This window comes from Mesitornis unicolor, unplaced genomic scaffold (genome assembly GCF_000695765.1).
Source record: "Mesitornis unicolor isolate BGI_N332 unplaced genomic scaffold, ASM69576v1 scaffold2390, whole genome shotgun sequence".
Lineage (NCBI taxonomy): Eukaryota > Metazoa > Chordata > Aves > Mesitornithiformes > Mesitornithidae > Mesitornis > Mesitornis unicolor.
Genome location: NW_010156182.1, coordinates 40013 through 60893, shown reverse-complemented (window position 1 = coordinate 60893; position 20881 = coordinate 40013). Strand labels below are relative to the sequence as shown.

Genomic DNA, 20881 nt, shown 5'->3' with positions numbered 1-20881 from the left:
CCAAAATGACCAGTAGCAAGAAAAATAATTTTTTACATTGATGATTTTTGAATTTTTTCAAAATTATTTGTATTTGACAATACAATATGGAATGTTGTTGTGGTCTGATATTTTTTACGTCCTAAATACTTGTGACCCTGGGTTAAACCTGAAGGGCCTGTGGAAAATGAGTTCGTTTGAAAATCAGTTCTGCAGCAGATAAGCCAAACCAGAAATCTTTCTACTGTGTACCTAAGAATGCTGCACTGAGAAGTGTTTTTCTTGTATTTAATAAGAATATATTATTATTTTATTTAATTCAGTGTAGCAGTTAACATTTAAAGCAGAAAATGACTGGTTTTATTAGGTCTACTGATAATGATACACAATTAAAAAGAGCTTTATTGAGGAGAAGTGTTATTCTTACAGTTATTATTACAGTTTCTAGCAGTATTTGCAAATAAGTTAGTGCTACTGAATTGAGTATTTATGTATACAACACAAAACACCCAGCAGCTATTTGCAAATTGCCATCAGCGGAGAGAAGGTGGTTACTGAATGCTAATGAAAAGATTCACTCTTGTATTCTTAAAATTAAAATAATATGCTAGATGCTAAAGATAATATTTTCTCTTCTTTCCTCTTGTTCTTAGGTTTTCTTTCTGTCAATACCCATTTATTATTTCCATAGCGGCAAAAAAAGTTATTATTCAAAGAGACTCAGAACAGCAGATGATAAGTATTGCACGGGTAAGTCATTCAGTGATAAATGTTTGTGTCTCGTCCGTTGGTATTTCACAAGTTTCTGTTAGGTTGATATTACAGAGAGCCTTTCATCACAACTTCTAGTATTTCGGGCTAGCCTGAAAAATAACTTGAGCCAGTTACTAGTTTACAAGTTACTAGTCTACAAATGTCCGTGCTGGATTCTCTCAGTATTTTTTTATTTCAATGTGCTTATAAATACCAGTGCTTTGGAGAAAGAGTTACAGTAATTTAGTATTTTTTCTTTTTTTGAGAAGCCAGCACAATGTGCTAGCATGTTAAATTAACAGGATAATTAAGGAAGAAAAATTTCATGAGAATTTTGAGCTGTTTCCTATTTGATTCAGGACGATGTGTTGCTTTGGAAGACCAAAATGCAACTGTATGTCCACCAGTCACAGTCGAGGCACTGCTGCTGGGCAGCCCGCTCTGATCTGAAAGAGGCATTGTGTGCCTCCTTCAGTGGGAGTTTTCTTCAGGTGCTTGGTGATAAGGGTTTCCTCAGTGCCTAATGTGGCAGCACCACCACCTATCCATTCCTGTCTCGCTGAGTATGTCTTGTGGATAGCTAAGTAAAGCACAAGCCAGTCTCTGGAATCCTATGGGTATGTTTTTATCTTTTGGGGGGAGTTTAAAAGGTTGCTGCGCAATTGCCACTGCCTTGTTTTAAACCTCCTGATAAGTCAGTTCAAATATGGTGTAAATGCTATCTGCATTAGAAAATAAATTGCTCTCCATCTCTTGGAAGATACTGAAGCAGCTATCATATTATGGTAATGTCTTTGATGGGAGATACTGAGGACTTTTTGCATTTAACAAGCGTGGCATTTTGTTTTTTAAATTAGGACAGTGCACATATGATGTTTCTTTTTCATTCAAATAGCAAAGCCTTGTGGATAAAGTCTCTCGCAGACAGAAACCTGACATGAATATGTTGTTCCTAAATGTGAAAGTGAGGAGGATGCACCTTGTTAGTGATTCACTTGATGAGGTAACAAAAAATTTAATTAAGCAGTGTTGCTGCAGAATAGCTGTTGCCTTTACCTTTCAGTTTGATAAGTCATATTTGAAATTTTCTGTGCTGAGACTGGGAATTTAACTAAATTATAACACTAAATAAAAAGAACTGAATTACGGTCAAAATAGCAGTGCTGCAGAATAGGTTGAGTTAGACGTTCTGAACTTTATTTTCTGTTCTTATACTGCTCCATAGCTGTGCCCTCAATGAACATACGTGTTTGCACGCCACGTGGTATGTATTTGTGTTTGCAGTTTTTGTCTTAAGAATACAATGCGTAATGATCAGGTTATGTAGGACTTGGTTCCATCATAGGAGTGTGAATAGTAAGTGACTAATCACTAATGAGTTTGTTCTGTCCTAATTCTTAGACTATTTTCATTCTTTTCTTTCACTAACTTCTCTATCCTATAAGAATTATTTTAGGCTTTCTTTCTGAAGTTCTTGAGTTTAACTGATCCCTCACATTCCTGAATGTAATTGTTCCTTTTTTAGAAATGAAGCAGGTATGTCCATTAAAGTAGGCAATTCTTCAGTATCCACTGAACCTTGCTAAGTAACATTATTTAGTGAAATCCAGTTCTCTACTCTTTTTCAACACTAAGAACAGCCTGATGGTATTGAAAAATAAGTCCAAGTGTTGAAAACAAGATGAAACAAATCTTGGTTATTCATCTTCAGAAAACATGAGCTTTTTTTTTTCCCCCTAGATTAAAGCCTGTCTATTTTGGCCTTTTCTCCTAAGGCAGAAGAAATATGAGTGGCAATACTGCCTTCTCTCAGGCATTGTAGAGGTTTATTAACAACACTGAAATAACCAAGAGCAACTTGTCCAAGGCCAGGTTGGATGGGGCTTTGAGCAGCCTGGGCTGGTGGAGGTGTCCCTGCCCATGGCAGGGGTTGGACTGGATGATCTTTAAGGTCCCTTCCAACCCAAACCATTCCATGATTCTGTGATAACTTCAAGAGTTCTGATAGACAAAATATTCTCCTCTTTATTTCTGATTTTTTTTTTCTTCTTTTGCTCATCTCAGGGCATATATTATCCATATTCTCAAAAGTGTGGGGAACGGAAGGTGGGGGAAAATGTCTTATTTATATTTCAAATTTAAAAAAAATTGCAAAGGAAAATCACTTCAGTTAATAAATAGTTTGTGTGAAATAATACAAATACCTATAGTTACAAAATTTGCACAACAGGAATTTATTTGAGCAGCTAACTGTATAGAAACTATGTTAACAAATGCATCTTCCTGACTGATTTAAACACTTTCTCTGGAGCTGGCTGGTAAATAATGATTTAAAGAAAAATGGTACAGGGACTTGATCTGAAAGATGACTGCTCATTGTGAAAGGCAGTGACTGCTAATTCTGTGCTGGTCTGGCATGCCTGGATGAAATACTGTCTCTTAGGACAAAGGAATGAAAAGAGCTTGTTGCCATGATGTAAAAGAGTTTTACCAAACAGCTGGCAGATAGCTTATGCTGAGCAGAACGGTGTCCAAATACTGACAGTTTTAGCTATGTCCTTATTTCTAAATATCTCCAAAGGATGTCTTTTTTTTAATCTATCATTTCTTCCTAGCAGAACATCAGGACTTGATCTGAAAGATGACTGCTCATTGTGAAAGGCAGTGACTGCTAATTCTGTGCTGGTCTGGCATGTCTGGATTAAATACTGTCTCTTTTAATCTATCATTTCTTCCTAGTAGAACATCATCTGTGAGGGTAAAAACTTACATAGGTTCAAATTACTTGAGACAAACTCAATTCATTTGTACCTAGTAGCTTATTAAGTCTGTTTGCATACTACCTAACTTTTTTCCTATACCATGTGCAAGGTAACTGATGATGTCAAGTAGTCATGATCATCTTGCTGCTGCAGTTCAATCACTTTTTTAATATAGTTTTGACCTATTAGTAGGAGATGATGCAGATTTCTAATTTAAGCAAACCAAGAGCGACAGAGATGTGTTCTCTATGGCTAGAGGTAGCGATCATATGTTAAATCTCCTTTTTCTTCTTCCCTACCCATTTTGCAATAGCTAGCAAGGAAGAGGGCAGATCTGAAAAAGAAGTTGAAAGTCACATTTGTAGGGGAAGCTGGCCTTGATATGGGTGGCCTGACAAAAGAATGGTTTCTTCTTCTGATTCGCCAGATTTTTCACCCAGATTATGGTGAGTTCTCATAGATGTTCTCAACTACAATGTAAAAATGTGTTCATTTTAAATTATCAAAACAGTGATGGGTAAGATTTCTTCATTAATCCAGTATTAGGCAGACCAGTTACTAATTAATATAAAAACAAAAATGGCCAAGTTAGAATTGTATATAAATGAGAAGACGTTTTGGCATAGTGGTGGGTGGAAGAGAGTGGGAAGTACTTAAAGAGCTCTGAAGATCTTGGCTTTTGACAGGGACGTTCAAGCATTGCTGGAAAACTGAGACTTTGCTTCAGTGGTATAGCAAAATTAGAGGGTGAGCAAATCTCTGATCAATGGAAAGGTTTTAGAATTAAAATGAGGATTCAGCTTTTGAAGACTTCATTCATGCTTAATCTTGTTTCAGAAAACAGAGGCTCGATGTTTATGGTTTGTTAGTATCCCTGGGCTAGTGAGCGTATTGGACACGAAGCAGAGGGATTCGAGAGGAGCAGTAGGATTCCCTTGAACTTTCTGTGTTGTTAGAGCGTTTCCATGTCTATCCAGAAACAGGATCTTGATTTATCTCTGGACATTCAGAAGAAGGCCATAAACTATTTTGTGGAGTAGGACAAGGATAATTTAAATCTGTTATAACTCAGATTGAATCAGACCTTTGAAAGGGTTGTTTCCATTTCTTTTCTGAGTAGAAAACTCTTAAGAGTTTTCGGTGAGTGTTAATGAATTGCTATGTACTAATGAGCTAAGAAGAGTAAGCAAAAGCTATGCAAGCCATTGAAACACTGACATTTGTTTGCCTTTGAAAATTTTCTAGAATTTACACAAGTGTATGTGTGAATTTGTTTGGATTTAAGAATAAGCTTCTTCCATTGAGATTAATGTGTTGTTTGATTGCAACTTGAACATTATATTCCTGTTCTAAAATAGGAAGAGACACATAGCAGCCTCTGAAATAGATGGTTTAGCAAATCTTCAAGTGGAGATAAGGCCAAATGTATTTGTTTGTCACCTACCATCCTTCCCTCTTTCTTCTCATGCTGCATTTTCTGTTTTTATACCGCCTGCAGCTGTCTTAGTGCCAGTTTAGGGAGTTCTCCTGATTTTTGTAAGTAGCTGCAGCTGGATGCTGTTACTGTGCTGAGCTCTGGCAAGCTGCTGACTCTGGCCTCCTGTGTATCAATGGTTGCACAGATAGTGTCTGCAAGTTCTAGCACTGTTACTAGAGGTAGAGATTAGTTCTTACTTGGATTTTGTCATCATATATTCTGTTCAGGTTACCTGTGTGGCCAGTATTCTTAAAGTGGTATGAGATGCTCTCAGGAGAGAAAGGTCCTTCAGTCAGGTGCAGGAACACTACAGGCATATGTGAGACTGAATGAAATAGCCTGCCTCTGCTGTTACCAGGACCCGTGAGCCCATAATGATATTTGCAGACCCAAGGGGAAAAAAGAGGAAGACTTTTTTGAGTAAATAAGAGATTGGAAGAGAAGAGTGTGCATTCATAAACAGGCATTTCAGTCTGTTGTTTTGTATTGTTGTAGATGGATCCGGGTGGGGTTTTTCCCCACTGTATTTCTCAGATGAGGCAGCTTTCCTCAGCTGTGTATGAATACATTACTGAAGTTATAATGGATTAAAGTGTTCCCTGGCTGGCTCTTAAATTAGAAACATTAATTTCCAGGGACTTAAGCATAGCACCTGATAGTCATTGGTGCAATGCGAGAGCTTTTCTGTCTTTGTCTGGAAGTGTTCATGTCCCTTAAATGCATGGTCCTCTGCTCTTTATTAGGACTCTTTCTAGAAGCCTAGAGTTTTAAGTTATAAATATGTCCTCAAACCTGCTGAGATCATAATTTGCCTATAGCCCTTTTTCTAGTGAAAAAGGGTCAGTGTGGAGAGATTACATTTGGTGATAACCTAGGAAACAATTTATCCTGGAGAAAGTGTGCCATAAGTTTGACAGTTTTGTTAGTAAAGATGTGCTGTTAACACAGCTTGGTAACTGATGAGTTTGGAAACATTAGAGAGGAATTTTTTTCACCAGCTCTGGCAGGCATCCTTGCTTTAAAGTGTAAATTCTTTCATTGATATGACTATCAGCCAGGTGTGGGAGGAGTTCAGAAATGTTCTTGTCCCTTGGAAAGGGACTGTGCTTTGCTGTCTGTAGTGTTTAAATTGCAAATAATGAATGTCGAAAGCTTTGAAGGAAAAACGTAGGAAAATGTCACTGTTGCTACCCTTTCCAGGTTAGCTTATCAGACAGACTTAACCCTGAAACTAAAGAGCTCTGAATTAACTGTCTGCCCTCCTACGTGTGTTACAGTGTGTTCATCTCAGCGTGGATAATTAATCAATGGGGTTTCACAGCTATTTTGTTCCAGCATTACTGCCATCTTTCAGTATGTGAAGCTTTCTCTGCCTTACATGCAACTGTGCTGTTGCTTCTGGTAAAGGCACTGTCTAAACCTTTTGTGATGAGCACCTTTTTGAGCTAAAGTTCAAAAGACAAAGTTGGACAGTTCAGGACAGTAGTGGGGGGAAATATGAAAGCAGAGATTTACCTGTATTTTTTCATAAGAACTAGATGTCCCTGAGACATCAATTAGATTTTTTTTTTTAATCCAAAGGAGTTTGATTTTTCATTCAAATCTTATTTTTCCCCAACTTCATCTTCAAACAGAAATGCAGTGAGCTACTGCATATAAGATGTCCTTAGAACTACTCAGTGCTTTTGTTTATAACCAAATGAATTAAAATCGGTCATCATGTTTACCTGTGCGTTGCTGAAGTTAACGGCACTGTTAGTGCACACTAACTAGAGTGTGTCTTGCTTCTCTGAGCAATGTTTCCTAGGCATCTTAAAGCTGTTACATGGTTTCATTATGTAGGTTTTTACTTTCTCTTACCCTTTAAAACAGAATGACCCATGTCTGGTACAAATAGCAGTCAAATTAGTCTGTAGTCATGATTTCAGTAAGATCTAGCTTGTCATGTAGACCAGTGAGTGGCTTTTTTAGAGTATTTGGGATTTGAGGGAGCTTTTTAACTTCTCCGATATGAAGAAAATATGAAACATTCCCCTGTGCTGTTAGTATGCATATAAGATAAACCTTTTATAGCCTTCTATTCTAGGAAGGTTAAAGCTTATGGTATTTGTTTCATGGGATTCATGCCAGCATTTTTAAAGATTGTCATCTGCTAATAACTCAGGAAGGGAGGAAGAAATGGGTTTACGTTGCATCAAGAAAGATTTTGGTTAGACCGTTAATGTTTCTGGCTGTGCAGATGATGAAGTCCAGTGAAGAAACAGACTGCCACAGAGAGGATGCAGAATATCCACGAGTGGAGCCACTGAAGAACATGTTGCACCAGCACCCAGCAGAGCTGGTGGGCTTGGGCCTCCTTCAGGCTTGGCGCTGCCCTTGCTGGTCCTTGCCCAGGCACTCGCAGGCTTCTGCTGTGGGTGGGAAGATGGGGCTGAGAACTAGTGTGGGGATATGGGTACCCCTAGGAGCGCTTTTAAGGCTGCATATGTAAGAAAGATGAGGTTTTGTACTTTTTCTCGAAGCTCAGGCTTTGTAAAGCCACCGTTCCTGTTCTGCAGGCATGTTCACCTACCACAAGGACTCGCACTGCCATTGGTTCAGCAGCTTTAAGTGTGATAACTATTCTGAATTCCGATTGGTTGGAGCTGTATCCTTTTACATCCACTAGACGGCGCTAAATGAACAGCCATTCACCGAGTTGATACGGGGATGAAATAAGGCACTGCTTGAAGCTCGTTCAGATGTTGTGTGTACTATACAAGTGTGTTCCATTTGAAATGTTTATAAAGAATGCCATTCAAGCAAGTGGACTAAAAATAGGAAGAAAACGGTGATATGTGGGTACGTGGTACATTTTACAGGCAGAAAATACCAGAATTAAGATTATACATGCAAGTTTTTTGTGTATAAGTTGGAATTTTTTATGTTCTTACACCGCTGAGTTTCATTCAGTAAACATAAATGTACCTGTATGCATTAATATTTCATTTCCCATTGATCAGTATGTGGTTGCTTGGGTTTTTTTTTAACTGAATGGAAGCCACATAGTATTTTGAGCATAAGTTTATTTCCTAGCTTTTCTGTTCTCATTTATGAAGTCCTCAGACAAATGATTCATGATAATACGTGCTGATAGCTTCACTGAGAATGAGATAACGATGTTCCCATTTTACTGATTGCAGTTGGACCAGATGACCATTGTCGGTCTGTCGGTCTCTTCCAACTGAACTATTCTGTTCTAGTGAGAAGCAGGATCGTGACCTGGCTTCTTCTGACTTTTAGTATAATTTCCAATTGGTTTCACAAGATACATGTAAATGTGCTAGCTGATGAGCTGAAGTGCTCGTGCAGGTTTCCATTTATGGTTCTGGATTTATTTAAAAGAAAAATTGCTATATTGAGCTCTCTCTAGAATTTGAAGATGAAAAACATTTACCTACAGTTCTTTCTAAAAACCTTTTTCATAACAGGAAAAATTTATTCTAGAAATGCTCGCGTGGAATATTATTATTAAGTTTCTCAAGTGTTCTGTCAATGTGCGTCACTTGACCGTTTTAACTACTACTTAATTGTAATATAAAACTGCACTTAACATTGTCAGTCCAAGAAAAAGAAAAGTAATCCCCATTCCTTCTGTTTGTTTAGCATGTATTAGAGTATGTGGAGTCAAATCTTAAAATCCTTTTCCAAGTTACTTAAAATATCAGCTATAAAAAGGATGAGTGGGGTTTGCCCTTAACGTTTGACATGTGTAGCTGATGGGGCTTGCTGTATATAATAGCATCACCTTGGATATTCGTTTCCCACCTTGCTGTTACAAGAAATTACTGAGTCCTCCCATTGTTCCCTGCGATCATAACACACTCGTAGGCATCTGTGATGTCACGTTAGACGACCTGTGTCAGATCATGCCTGTAAGTATTACGTTTTTTTAAGAGGCTAAATTAGTGTTTTAAAACCTGATTTATTTATATTTAATGCTTGAATTAGAAACAGTTTGAAAACAGTCTCTTTTTTTCAGCACAGGCTGATAAAGTTCCTTTATAAATAAATACACACACATTTAATTAAGCAGTGAGTTTTCCTTTGTGTATACATTTTGAGTACACAGTTTTTTCCAAGATACTTTCTGTGTCAAGTGATGATTCTGGCACGTCCTTGCAAAATACATCACTTAGTTTTGTAGGTTTTACTAAAGAGTTTTTACTCGTATTGCAGGAATTGGCCCATGGACTAAGTGAACTTCTATCCTATGAAGGCAATGTCGAAGAGGATTTTTACTCAACCTTTCAGGTCATTAAACGTACAATTATAAATTATTCTCAGGCTCATTCATTTGTACCAATGTTTCTGCAATGGAGTGGCCTCCTACTGTGTGATTGCTGAGTGTGTGGAACGGGCATGGGCATTAAAGCTTGCTTCAAGAACCAGTCTAGTCCTGGGGCCTCGGGGGCTCCGTTTTGGGGCTGTAAGCTGTTGTCCCCTGGCATTGTGGGTGGATCTGAGCACGGACTGCCGTGGCTGGCTGCTGCTGCGTTTCCATCTCTTTGCTTGCTCTGACACCATCGCCTTGCAGTTGGTGACCTGGTTTGTGGATGGATCCAAAACAACTCCTTTTCTGTCTAACCCATCTAAGCTAGTCGAAGCTCACTCTGGTTCTTTCATATGCTTTTTCCAGGAAATCTCACTTGCACAATAGCTTGTTCAAGTTACTGTAGTTTTTGCCTGACCTGTCCAATGGCTACTTCAATCAAGAAAGCCTTTTTCATTTATTTATTGTTTTAGAACACACAATAGTTAGTAAAATTTCATGCGGGTTTATGGATGTATATGGGACTACTGTTGACCTTTTTTTTCCTCAGCTTTGAATTACATTATTGTCAGGCCATATGATAACTTTTTTAAAGTGGGTACTTTTGAGTTTCTAGGTGAGCTACAGTGCAATGAATAGCTTCTTAATCATATTTGATGCTCCTAAATTGTTCTTTTGTATGAAAAACTCTGTGGCTCCAGAGTCTGCAGGTCGGTTTGATATGCCACTGTGTAACAGGGTAAATTTTTCTACTTTGAATACCAATTTCTTGAGCAATTTGTTGAAAATTGTAGTATTTAACTTTTAAAAACCCCACAGCCCTCAGAATTACAGCATGTGCTAAAGAGAGAGAGAGGGGGGAAATACACGAAATAATAAATACAAGCTTTGTAATTTGTGAGTGCATGATTGTATTTTCCAGTACTGACATTGACTTTTGTCTTTCTCCAGGTTTTTCAGGAAGAATTTGGTGTTATAAAATCTTACAACTTAAAGCCAAATGGAGATAAAATTCCAGTCACAAATCAGAATAGAAAAGGTATTTCAATATATATTAACTACAGAAATTTGGCAGATTTAAGTTTATCCTTATTTTCCTTCTTGTAAGCCTAGGTTTTCTTTAACAAAGTGTGAAAATGAAATTACTGTAGTCCTTTCTGGTATGCCTACCATTTTAATAGCATCTAAAATAACATGCATTCATTTTCCTCAATTCAGTACAGTTTGAGAGAGCACAGCAAATTATTATTTTAAATTATTATGACGTAACAAAATAAAATGTTACTCTTTTTTAGAATATGTGCAGCTCTATGTTGATTTTCTCCTCAACAAATCAATCTACAAACAATTTGCAGCTTTCTATTACGGATTTCATAGTGTCTGTGCTTCATACGCATTACTGGTAAGAGTAAAAGGAAACATAACTCTTCTGTTTCAAATATATTATGATGACTTCTATAAAAAAATGACGCTGGATGATTTTAGGATTCATGAATCTTGATTAATCAATGTAGGTGATTAATCCAACATAAGCAGAAGAAATTAAAAGGGTAACCAACTGTTCCCTGTAGTGTTCCATTGAAAACAGATAAATAAAGCTCCACAAGTTAAGTTTATTTGTATGCAGTCACAGGCACTTCCCGGGCTCTTGTGTGAATGTCTACGAGGATTCTCTGTGTTCCCTACAGTTAGGAGTAGCAGAGCAGCTATGTCTGTGTGGTCTTGAGTGAATCCTCTGAAAGCACCTATTACTTTTTACAGCAATAACGCAGTGATGTTGAGATTAAACATTCTCCCACATTCAGTCCAGTTTGGCTGTTGGATTGCTTTTTGTGATTTACATCATCCCTTGTGCAGTGAGAAGAGGCAATTAAGATCTACATGAGATTTTCTTCATTCCTGAAGTACGAAACACTTGCAGAAAAGTGAAATAACTGCAGGGAAGCTTCTGGAAGGAGAATGAAAATCCGTTGAAGTGCCATGACGTACTTTCATGCAATTTAATGATGTAGTAGTAAATGAACAAGTAGGTTCTGCAGGTGTAAGTTTAGCAGTTGTTAATCACGGTTTATCGTTATGTGCATTTGCTTTACACAGCAGTGTGCACAACTAGGACTCAATTTCTGTCAGCCATTGCCACTCATCAGCCTGCATTGGGACTTCTCAGTGGAAATTCAATGGAAGTTGTAACCAAAACTGAGATCAAGACCATCCTTCTGAATTCTATATGTACAGGCTTCATTTTCTTCCTGACCCATTTGTAATCTAATCTAATGACGAGCAAGTCAGTGTAATAAATGCAGGAAGGAAAGGGAAGTGAGGAACAAAAGAAATACACTGAAATATTATGCTATCCAGTAATTTGCTTTTTACTATATACAGTAGAAAGAGATTCTCCTATGGATTGAGGAATTTATTTTTTCTATAAGACAGTATGTATCTAATTTATGGGTTTATGTTGAATGATGTTCTGTTAATTTTTCTGTAATGCCAAAAGAAAAATTTAATCTGAATTAAAAAAGCATCATTTCTCATCTTTAAAAAAATTAAATATTTTATCCTTAATATCTGGCAGCTCCTTCGTCCAGAAGAGGTTGAAATCCTTGTCTGTGGCAGTCCTGAACTGGATATGTCTGCTTTACAGCGAAGTACCCAGTATGAGGGCTACCAAAAAACTGATCTTACTATACAGTAGGCTTCTTTATCTTTCTTTTAAAATTCTAATTGCTGAGTTTAAAAATGCCATAGAATGGTAGACTGTTGGGAATAATGTCTTCAAGGATAATCTGAGAGTGACCAAAGTTCTAAAAAGTTATTACCACATAAGACAAAGACGCTATTCAATTATCTGTAAGTAGGAAGTTAAATCTTCGATGGCATCATGTGTTGCTGAATACATTTAAAAGGTTATTATCAGTGAAATCTGAGTCTTTATTATCTAATCTTCTAAAATTACCAATTCTATTTGATACTAAGGGCATCTATATTAGTGAGTAGATTGTACTTGTGTATAAATATATATGTATGTATGTGTGTATATATATATATTTTATATAAAATGAACCTTGCATAATAGGATGCTTTTGATCTCCTCTATATTACATTAATTAAATTCTCGGTAAGTGACATTCATCATGTAGTACTTGCAGTTGTATTATTGTACTATTTTGTCGTGACATCACATCTTACACCGCTTTCTTCTCCCTCTGCCCACAGATACTTTTGGGATGTAGTACTTGGGTTTTCTCTTGACCTTCAGAAAAAGCTGCTACATTTTGCTACGGGAAGTGATAGAGTACCTGTGGGAGGAATGGCTGATTTGAATTTCAAGATTTCAAAGAGTGAAACATCCACTAATTGGTAAAGAATGTTCTGGATTTTCAAAAAGTTTTGTTAAATTATTTCCTGAGAGCCCTTATTACTCGTGAATGTCCTTTTAAAGAACAGCAAACTAATGTATAAGGAAAGAAACTGCACGGACTCCTTTAGTCTTTGAAATGTTATTATACCCATTTGTTGATTGCACAAAGTTTGTAGCTGACAATCTAATACAAAATTGATTCTCCAATCAACGTTTAATAATAAATAAATTAGGATTTTCTTTCAATTCAAATAAATTGTTTAATTGTTCCTAACATCACAGCTGAGGTAATGAAAATATACGCAAATCACCAAGAATTTTTCTGAATCCATTGAGCGTGTTCAGCATTATGTGTAGTAGCCCCTGCAGAAAATGTTTGCACTCTTTCTTGATGGTCTAAGTAAGAATTTTAATACGTATGTCTGGAGAAGATGTAGCGTTCCTTTAGAGGAACTCTGGTCTCTGGTGAGTAAGTGTATGGCTGATAGAGAGGTGGCTCAGCAGAAATAGGAGCAAAGCAGCCTTGTCATTTCATTGTGAAGGTTAAACTGGTCATGCCAAGTCCTTTATGTTTCTGGTAGTGTTTTATTTTGTATTGAATTGACTTGAGAAATTTCACGTACTTTCCAGCTACTATTTTCCTCCGTGGAGGAAAAGGCATGGAGGGAGTTGCAGGCAAACAAAATCGCCTCAGGTGCATATGACCAACAGTGATGTTATTTGTGTTCAACGGAACGTGAACCAACAACATTAGGATAAATTTGCCTGTTACAGGGTTTCTTATTTAAGTAATGTTTACTTGAAAATGTGTAGGCAGTTGGCAGTCTTCCACTTCTATTGCATTATTAGTAAATGTGTTTTGTTGGTGATTTTTTAAATTGTCTTAGGTTACCTGTGGCCCATACCTGCTTCAACCAGCTTTGTCTCCCTCCTTACAAGAACAAGAAGGAACTGAAGCAAAAGTTGATCATTGGAATTTCAAATGCAGAGGGTTTTGGTCTAGAATAAAATGAAATACTTCAAGAACAGCATTTTTATGTAGCATTCACTCTTCTAATTGTGCCTTTAAGCTTTTTGTTGTCTCTTGATACTGTGCCTGTCTTACTCCACTTAGATTATTTTTTTTTAATTAAATATGAAGTGTATGTTTTCTCCTGAATGGCAATACATTTACTGCTTGCTTTGTCACAGAAAGTAGCTTTCTTCATACAAAAAGCTAGTCTTTGGTAAATGAAACCTGACTAAGAATTTCTAAGTTACAGTTTGTTTCTGTTTTTTCTTCATAGCACTTTATCGTTAATCATAATTCCTTTAGATCGCAGGCGTCCCACTGGGATGTAATATACAGAATATTTCTTTATTAGCTAATCCCAGTGGTTGAAGGTTTTCAATTAACACGAATAATAGGAAAAAGAAGTACAACATACAGCATGTAGCCATATTTTCACAAAGGCAAATAGGAATTTTAGTCTTTATAAAATTTATGCAGTTTTAATATTCTGGTTTTCCTTCTCAGTGAAACAGGCTGTCTTAGAACCATGTAAATAATTGCCTGTGAACAAATAGGGTTTTGATAGTGCCATTTACTGCTAAAAATTTATTTTTGATGAGTAAGAGGTTTTAGATGTTCTATATTCAGCTTTTACAGATCAACAAGCTTGACTGTACAGAAGTGTCCAAGGTACCTTTTTCCGCTTGAGGGGATTCAAGTTCAGACTACAGGTACCGAGCACCTTGTATGGTCATTCTTGGACAGCAAACTAGCCAGATCTACTGTAGCATTATAGTAAACAAAAACAGATATTTAAAATAAATTCCACATGTGGTGAAATATTTCAGGAAAACAATTAAATCCACAAAAACCTGATCTAGTGTATAATGCTATCATTTTTTTCAGCAACTTTGTTGAAAAGTCTTAAGTAAGCTGTGACATAAGTGAATAGTATAACATTTCAGAAGAACGTTGAAGCTTTCATTAACTTAAAAGTCAACATTTAAAGACAATGTTTTGTGGCTTTCACTGCACAAACTACACAAAAAGAGTTCTTGGTCTGCCTGCTCTGAGTTAGTAAATTAGGAACTGGGAAGGAAACTGGTTCTGAAGTGCAGATGTAATTACAAGTCTGGGTTTTATTCATTAAATGGAAAGAATTTATCAGCATGCAGTACAGTATTTTTAAAATAGAAAGAGCTACTGTATGTTCTATAGATTTTTCTTTCAGCTGAATGAGGCCCAGATCGTTCAAGACACTTCAGCATCTGATTTGTCAGCTTTCCCCATGGACTTCAGCCGGGGAAGATAGGCTTAAATATCTTGTAGTGTCTGTACTCAATTTATTTGCAATAAGAGTAAAATATTATATTCTTGTTTTCCCTCTCTGTATTATTTACATACAGGCAATGGATTTACACATGATGAACAGATTAATCTGCCTAATCTGTAGTTTCAAAACTGCTTTCTTCAATAGCTAAGTGTAAATTTTACTTTATTTCCTAGAGAAGGTACTGGTGATTTTACCGTTTTATTAAAGGAGAGATAAATACTAGGATATTTTAAAATATTTGGCGCTGTGTTCGTTGTGCTTTCCTTGAAAAACATAACAGAATTTCCTTTGACTTCAACCTGGAACAAAACTAGGTGAGCACGGAGAGTGTTAGAAGCAGCACTTCAAACCTGTGCATTTTACTTTTTCTCCCAAACGGACATATTAAAATAAATTTTAATTTACAGGATTTCAGATGTTAAGAAATGAATGAGACTTTCACCATTGCACTGAATGAACTAGGCAGCTTCAAGCAATGTTAAATTTCTAACAGCTGAATGTGGAGGTGGGTCAAGAAATGCGGAAACAAATTCCTCCTCTATTTCCCTCCTCTGTAGAATTGGATTCATAGAAGGTCGGCTCATTAATAAATAGCTATACAGTTTATCTGAAAACACGGCACATTAGCCACAATATTTTAAATGGCTTAAGCCCACTTTTAAGAACTATTTATCTATTATTGTTAAAATAAAAGCTTTATCTTATTTTCACTGAATTGCACTTTGCCTTGGGTTTAGTTTTATTTATTGAAGCTCTTTTGATTTACTGTGTAATATTACCTCAGAATTCTATAAAGGCTATTGTATTTGCATCAGTTTTTAAATAAGATTGTCATTCAATGACATTTTATATATTTCCTGATGTTGATAAATTAAATAGTAAATTTTGTATTTGTTAAATGAAAGCATTGCACTGTATTTATGAAACAAGCCTCTGATAATTTAAAAAATTTTCCTCAATGATGTTTTGTTGTTTTATCTTGCCCTGTAATCCAGCAAATCTTTTTTTTTATCTCCATCATTGTTTTGTACCATCCAAAGGAAATCTGGTTTGTATAAACTTGTTCATTACTAAGTATCTATTTTTATGTATTAAAATTGTGCAGTCATTAAATCAAATATTTCAATTTCTGGCCTCACTAGTTTAATTTTTAGATTTCCAAAACTGATCGTAATGGGGTTTAAAATATGACCAACGTATCTGCTTTTGTCTTATTTTTCTTTTGGAAAGTTTTCTTTACAGTAGCAGTTTTCCTAAAACATTGTATGGCTCACTGGAAAACAAACCGGGTTTCAGCTGCCAGGCACAAACACAGAAGTATATTGCATACTTGTAGTCAAAGCTGCAGGTGTTCCAGTGCATGCTGTGGTGTGTCACTGCTGTAAAGTAGCATGGATCTTCAACCTAATTTTGCTTATTTATTTTATCTCCTCCATTGCAAGATTGTAGTGAGGTATAATGAGAGACAGAGCCAAGCTGTTGGATGTTTTATCTTTTTCTGACATAAAAATCGGGAGAGGCAGGGAACAAGAACACCATGCTTTCTCATGGACACAGGTCCTGACCACAGGACTCATATCTGATGGGATTCAAACTTGCTTCATGTGTTATTTGTACCATTCAAGTTACCTACAGATGGCAGCAAAGATGATAATTGAAACCACTTAATTAATGTCAGATTTTCCTCTTAACTAGCAGTAGATTTTTTTAGGTACAAATAAGGAAGAAAAAAAGTTGCATCATATAAATAGGTATCACCAATACTTTCAGATTTGCAAAATCAGCAAATTTAAATTGGCTTCTACAAATGGATATGGAGGAGGGAGGAGCAGTTGCTTCTGTCAAGCACTTTGTTTTGAAAATGTCTTCTCTTTCCATGAAGAGTGATGTAAACTCCAACACGTGGGCTGGTTTGGGTTGGCTTCTGGTGATTATATGGAACTTCACACACCTTCATTTTCAACGGGTGTGATGGCAGCATGTGCACACTGCTTGGGAGTTTTAATAGTTGGCCTTGGTTAGTAGGAAGGAATGGGTAGATGGGCCAGTAACACGTGCCACAGCGAGCAGAGAAGGCAGTAAATTTTGTCATGTCACTCATTTACCTTACAGAGGGACCATTTCCTAAATCTTTCTCAATTCCAGGATGGAGGAGTATCCTGCTCAGGATTTAAAAATCCTTGACAAGGTATGTTGTGTGATACTAAATGCATCGTATTAACTGTTAAACAGTTCATTAACAAAAAAAATTAATCTCACTGGATAAATTTAACCTATGTAAAAGAGAGATGAGCACCAGAAAAATTTGGTTAGTACTAGAAGAGAAAAGTCTGCTTCCTTACGCAGTAGTTCTCTAGAATTGCTTTCGAGTTGCAGAAATCTAATTTTATTCCCCTAACTGATGAGGTTTAAGTTTTGAAAAGATTTAGTTTCTTGGAGAGTTTAAGAACCAAAATTATTCTTTAATTCAATCACCGTGTTGGATAAAGTTAAAACTAGAGTAAACTGTACTATGTTCTCATGTGCACAGCTATGTAGTGCTTACTGTATTGCCTAATTGTACTGAAATCAATAAAATGTTGTGCATCGCTTTTCTTCCAGAATTCTAACTTTGATGGCAATTTCCACAGTGCAAGAAAAGCTTTCCCAAGCACTGAAAGCACTTGGTATCCATTCAGACCGAAGCTGTTGAAGTAATAACGTACATTTGTTCCTCTTGCACATAAGCAACCTCATTACGTTTTGTTTCGGGTGGTTTTGTTTTAGGATTCAAAATCTGTTAAATATCTCATTTCTGCATATTGATTGAAATGCATTAACCTACTTTTTCAAATAGCACATTCTGGAAGATGAAAACTCTTTCCAGTAACCTGTGCTACTGGAGGTTACTATAAATCCATGAGAAGGACTCCAAGTTAATAATTTCTTACTTTTCTTTGTTAGCTGCCAAGATAGTGGCTGAAATCTCCTGGGATATTACAACCGAGCTGTGTTTGAATTGCCTGGGGGATGTTTGCTTTTGTCCTTTTGATCATCTCCTAGCCCATGCTTGCCTGGTTTCTACTGGTGATGGGTTTCACACGATGACAGATTTTTTTTAAAAATTTATTTCTTGCACTGAAATACTCAATAACCATGAATTCTTCCTTTCAGAAAGTGAACTCAATTTCTTTAGTAGTCTGTGGTGTTGGCCAAGAACTTGCAGGTACAGAACTAAAATCTCCAATGAAATTAGTTTAGAAGACCTGGGTGTATTTTCCTATACTCAATTTTAAGTTAAGCATCATCCTATAATCAAAACTGTTCAGGCAGCATCCACTCAGCAATGTGGAGAGCTGTGCCTTCTGTTCCTCATTCCCTGTTTTTCGTGTAAGCTACCGTAGGCCTGTAACCGAAATGTGAGGGATGGAGTAGGAGTAAGTTTGTTACATTGAAGTGCTAGTGTTGCAATTTTTTAAGCTCCTCGTTTGATTTCCCATCTCCGTGTGCTAGCTGCAGTTGTGCGTGGTTTCCATTTGTCACTGGTTGCAGTGGGTACACTGCAGTGGTGAATCTGAAGGTGTCATTGCCTGCATCGTTTGTCACATCGTTTGTTGTTCAAAAGAAAATTGGACTTCCTGGGTTTTTCTTCCTCATCTCCTGGGGCACCAACTGAGGCATCAAGGCTTTTATATTTTATGGTGCAAAGGTATTCTCAGTTTATCTTTTGCCCTTGAATTTCTTCTCAATGTATTTGTTGCTTTATTAGTAGAGCTTATTAATTATACATGACATAGGTATGGATGCTATGCTTACTCATGCATCCAGTTAGCATTTTCATACTCGTAGGTGTACCGTGAAGAAGAAATTACTACTTTCATGCAGCACAGCCAATCCCTGGCTAATTTCTCCTGTCATTACTTATAGCAACAATCTGCATTCTCTGCACAGTGATGGTGCCTTTCAATTATGTTCAAGATCTACTGTCATTCATAATAAAACAGATATGTAATTGTAGAACGATAAAGAAATGGAAGCTTTCGCTTTGAATTTCCTTGGATTAGGAAATCATCCCTTAGGCTATTGGAGACAATTTTTTTTCTCCTTTTTTTTTTTGGTCTAAAGATCAGGTTTTATTTTATATTTTCTCAAGACATAGGATAACTTAGGGAAATTTAACAGACATTTTAGAACTGAGTTGTCACTTACACAGATGGATTCTTTGACTATCTCTCTTGTCAGTCCTTATCCTAGCTACATGCAATGTCAGACCTCTATTTGCAGCACATTTTCATGAATCGAAGTGATTCTCATGTTAATGAAGAACACATAGATAGAGCTGCCAGGGCAGGATAATGAGTTGTGTGTCTGAGGTGCAACTTGTAAATGTGTCTTTGCCTCTTCAGGAAAAAGAAAAGAAGGCAGGTTAAAAATAATGTTTCAAGGTGGTGGCAGGGGGAGGAGTAAAGAGTCACTGTGTTTCATCTCATTTCTGCAAAGCTACACAGAGGCTACGTATTGAAGACATCTTGTTTTTTGAGAAAAGTCCCTGGGGATAACACTGCAAGTTTCAGATCAGTCACAGTAATCCGAGCTCCTCTTCCCTTTTCTTGCAATTAGCTTATTATTTGAATTATCTTGGAGATACTTGCTTTTTTTCTTATTGATCTTGTCATAGCCCTTGCTTACCTAATTTATGCTGGTGACGGGTTTCACGTGCTTTCAGATTTTCGTAATTCAGATTTGAATCGAGCAATGGAGCTCCACTTACAAGGTGAGAAAGAAGCCAAGACTTGTCTTGAACCCTATCGAATTCCACCCTGTTTGACAGTATTTAGAAAGCTAAAGAGTTAACAGTGTCTGTCTCAAGCCTGTCTAAATGGACCCACTTTTCCCCACGCCTGATTCCAGCGCTATGTGGAGATGGTGGTGCCACAGCGTGCTGCTGCAGCAGCCTCTTGGCAGAGCCTGCAGCTCTGAACGCTTCTCGGTTTTTCATTTTGGAGTTGTTACCACTTGTTAATGTCAGCCAGTCAATGAAGGCTCGATCCCAGCTGAAGCTCGCTGAGTATTTTGTCTATGTACTCTATTTCTCAGCCTTGTTCAAGCAGGTTTTGCTAGAAATTGGTAAGTGGAGGTGAAGGAAGAAATCTGAAATGTAGGTTTATTACCAAACTGATAGGATTAGTAGGCCAAATATCAGTCATTTCTTTTGAGGAAAATAATTATGAGGAAAAAAAAATCTATCTGCCTTTTTTAGGTTTCACTTGTTCATGCTTTTTAGTATGTGGACATAGAGCTGTCCTGAGAATGTCATAAATGCAAAATCCCCATGTGCTAAATTTCTGCAGTTAGCTTTCTTTAAAATCACAGAATGGTTTGGGTTGGAAGGGACCTTAAAGCTCATCCAGTCCAACCCCTGCCATGGCCAGGGACACCTCCACCAGACCAGGTTGCTTAGAGCCCCATCCAACCTGGCCTTGGACACCTCCAGGGAAGGGGCATCCACAGCTTCCCTGGGCAACCTGTGCCAGTGTCTCACCACCCTCACAGTAGAGAATTTCTTCCTAACATCCAATCTAAATCTCCCTTCTTCCGGTTTAAAACCATTCCCCCTCATTCTATTGCTACCTGCCCTTGTAAAAAGTGCCTCCCCAGCTTTCCTGTAGGACCCCTTCAGGAACTGGAAGGCTGCAGTAAGGTCCCTTGCATCCTTCTCTTCTCCAGGCTGAGCAGCCCCAACTCTCTCATCCAGTCTTCATATAGGAGAATTTTAATTAATGTGCACTATAATTAGGTGCACATAGATGTCTCTGTGATGACTTCACTCAATTTGCACCCCAGAGTCTTTTCAGCTCGGGTCAAAGGAGAAAACCAAGCAGCAGGAGTTTCTTTTGTTTTGAACAGGTCAGAACCTACTACCGAGTTGTCAGC

The 20881-nt window shown here is 37.2% G+C and overlaps 1 protein-coding gene across 1 annotated transcript in view; it reads left to right on the top strand.

Annotated features, from left to right (window-relative positions):
- HECTD2 (HECT domain containing E3 ubiquitin protein ligase 2) overlaps window positions 1-13851 on the top strand; it is a gene marked incomplete at its 5' end in the record, with an annotated part of 35495 nt that extends 21644 nt beyond the window's left edge. The window contains 11 exons of the mRNA XM_010182047.1: window positions 633-729; window positions 1628-1735; window positions 3808-3940; window positions 7530-7618; window positions 8727-8885; window positions 9190-9264; window positions 10235-10322; window positions 10579-10685; window positions 11859-11974; window positions 12500-12643; window positions 13532-13851. Coding sequence (XP_010180349.1) covers window positions 633-729; window positions 1628-1735; window positions 3808-3940; window positions 7530-7618; window positions 8727-8885; window positions 9190-9264; window positions 10235-10322; window positions 10579-10685; window positions 11859-11974; window positions 12500-12643; window positions 13532-13652 — 1237 coding nt within the window. The remainder of the gene's footprint in view (window positions 1-632; window positions 730-1627; window positions 1736-3807; window positions 3941-7529; window positions 7619-8726; window positions 8886-9189; window positions 9265-10234; window positions 10323-10578; window positions 10686-11858; window positions 11975-12499; window positions 12644-13531) is intronic.
- Window positions 13852-20881: the final 7030 nt, after the last annotated feature.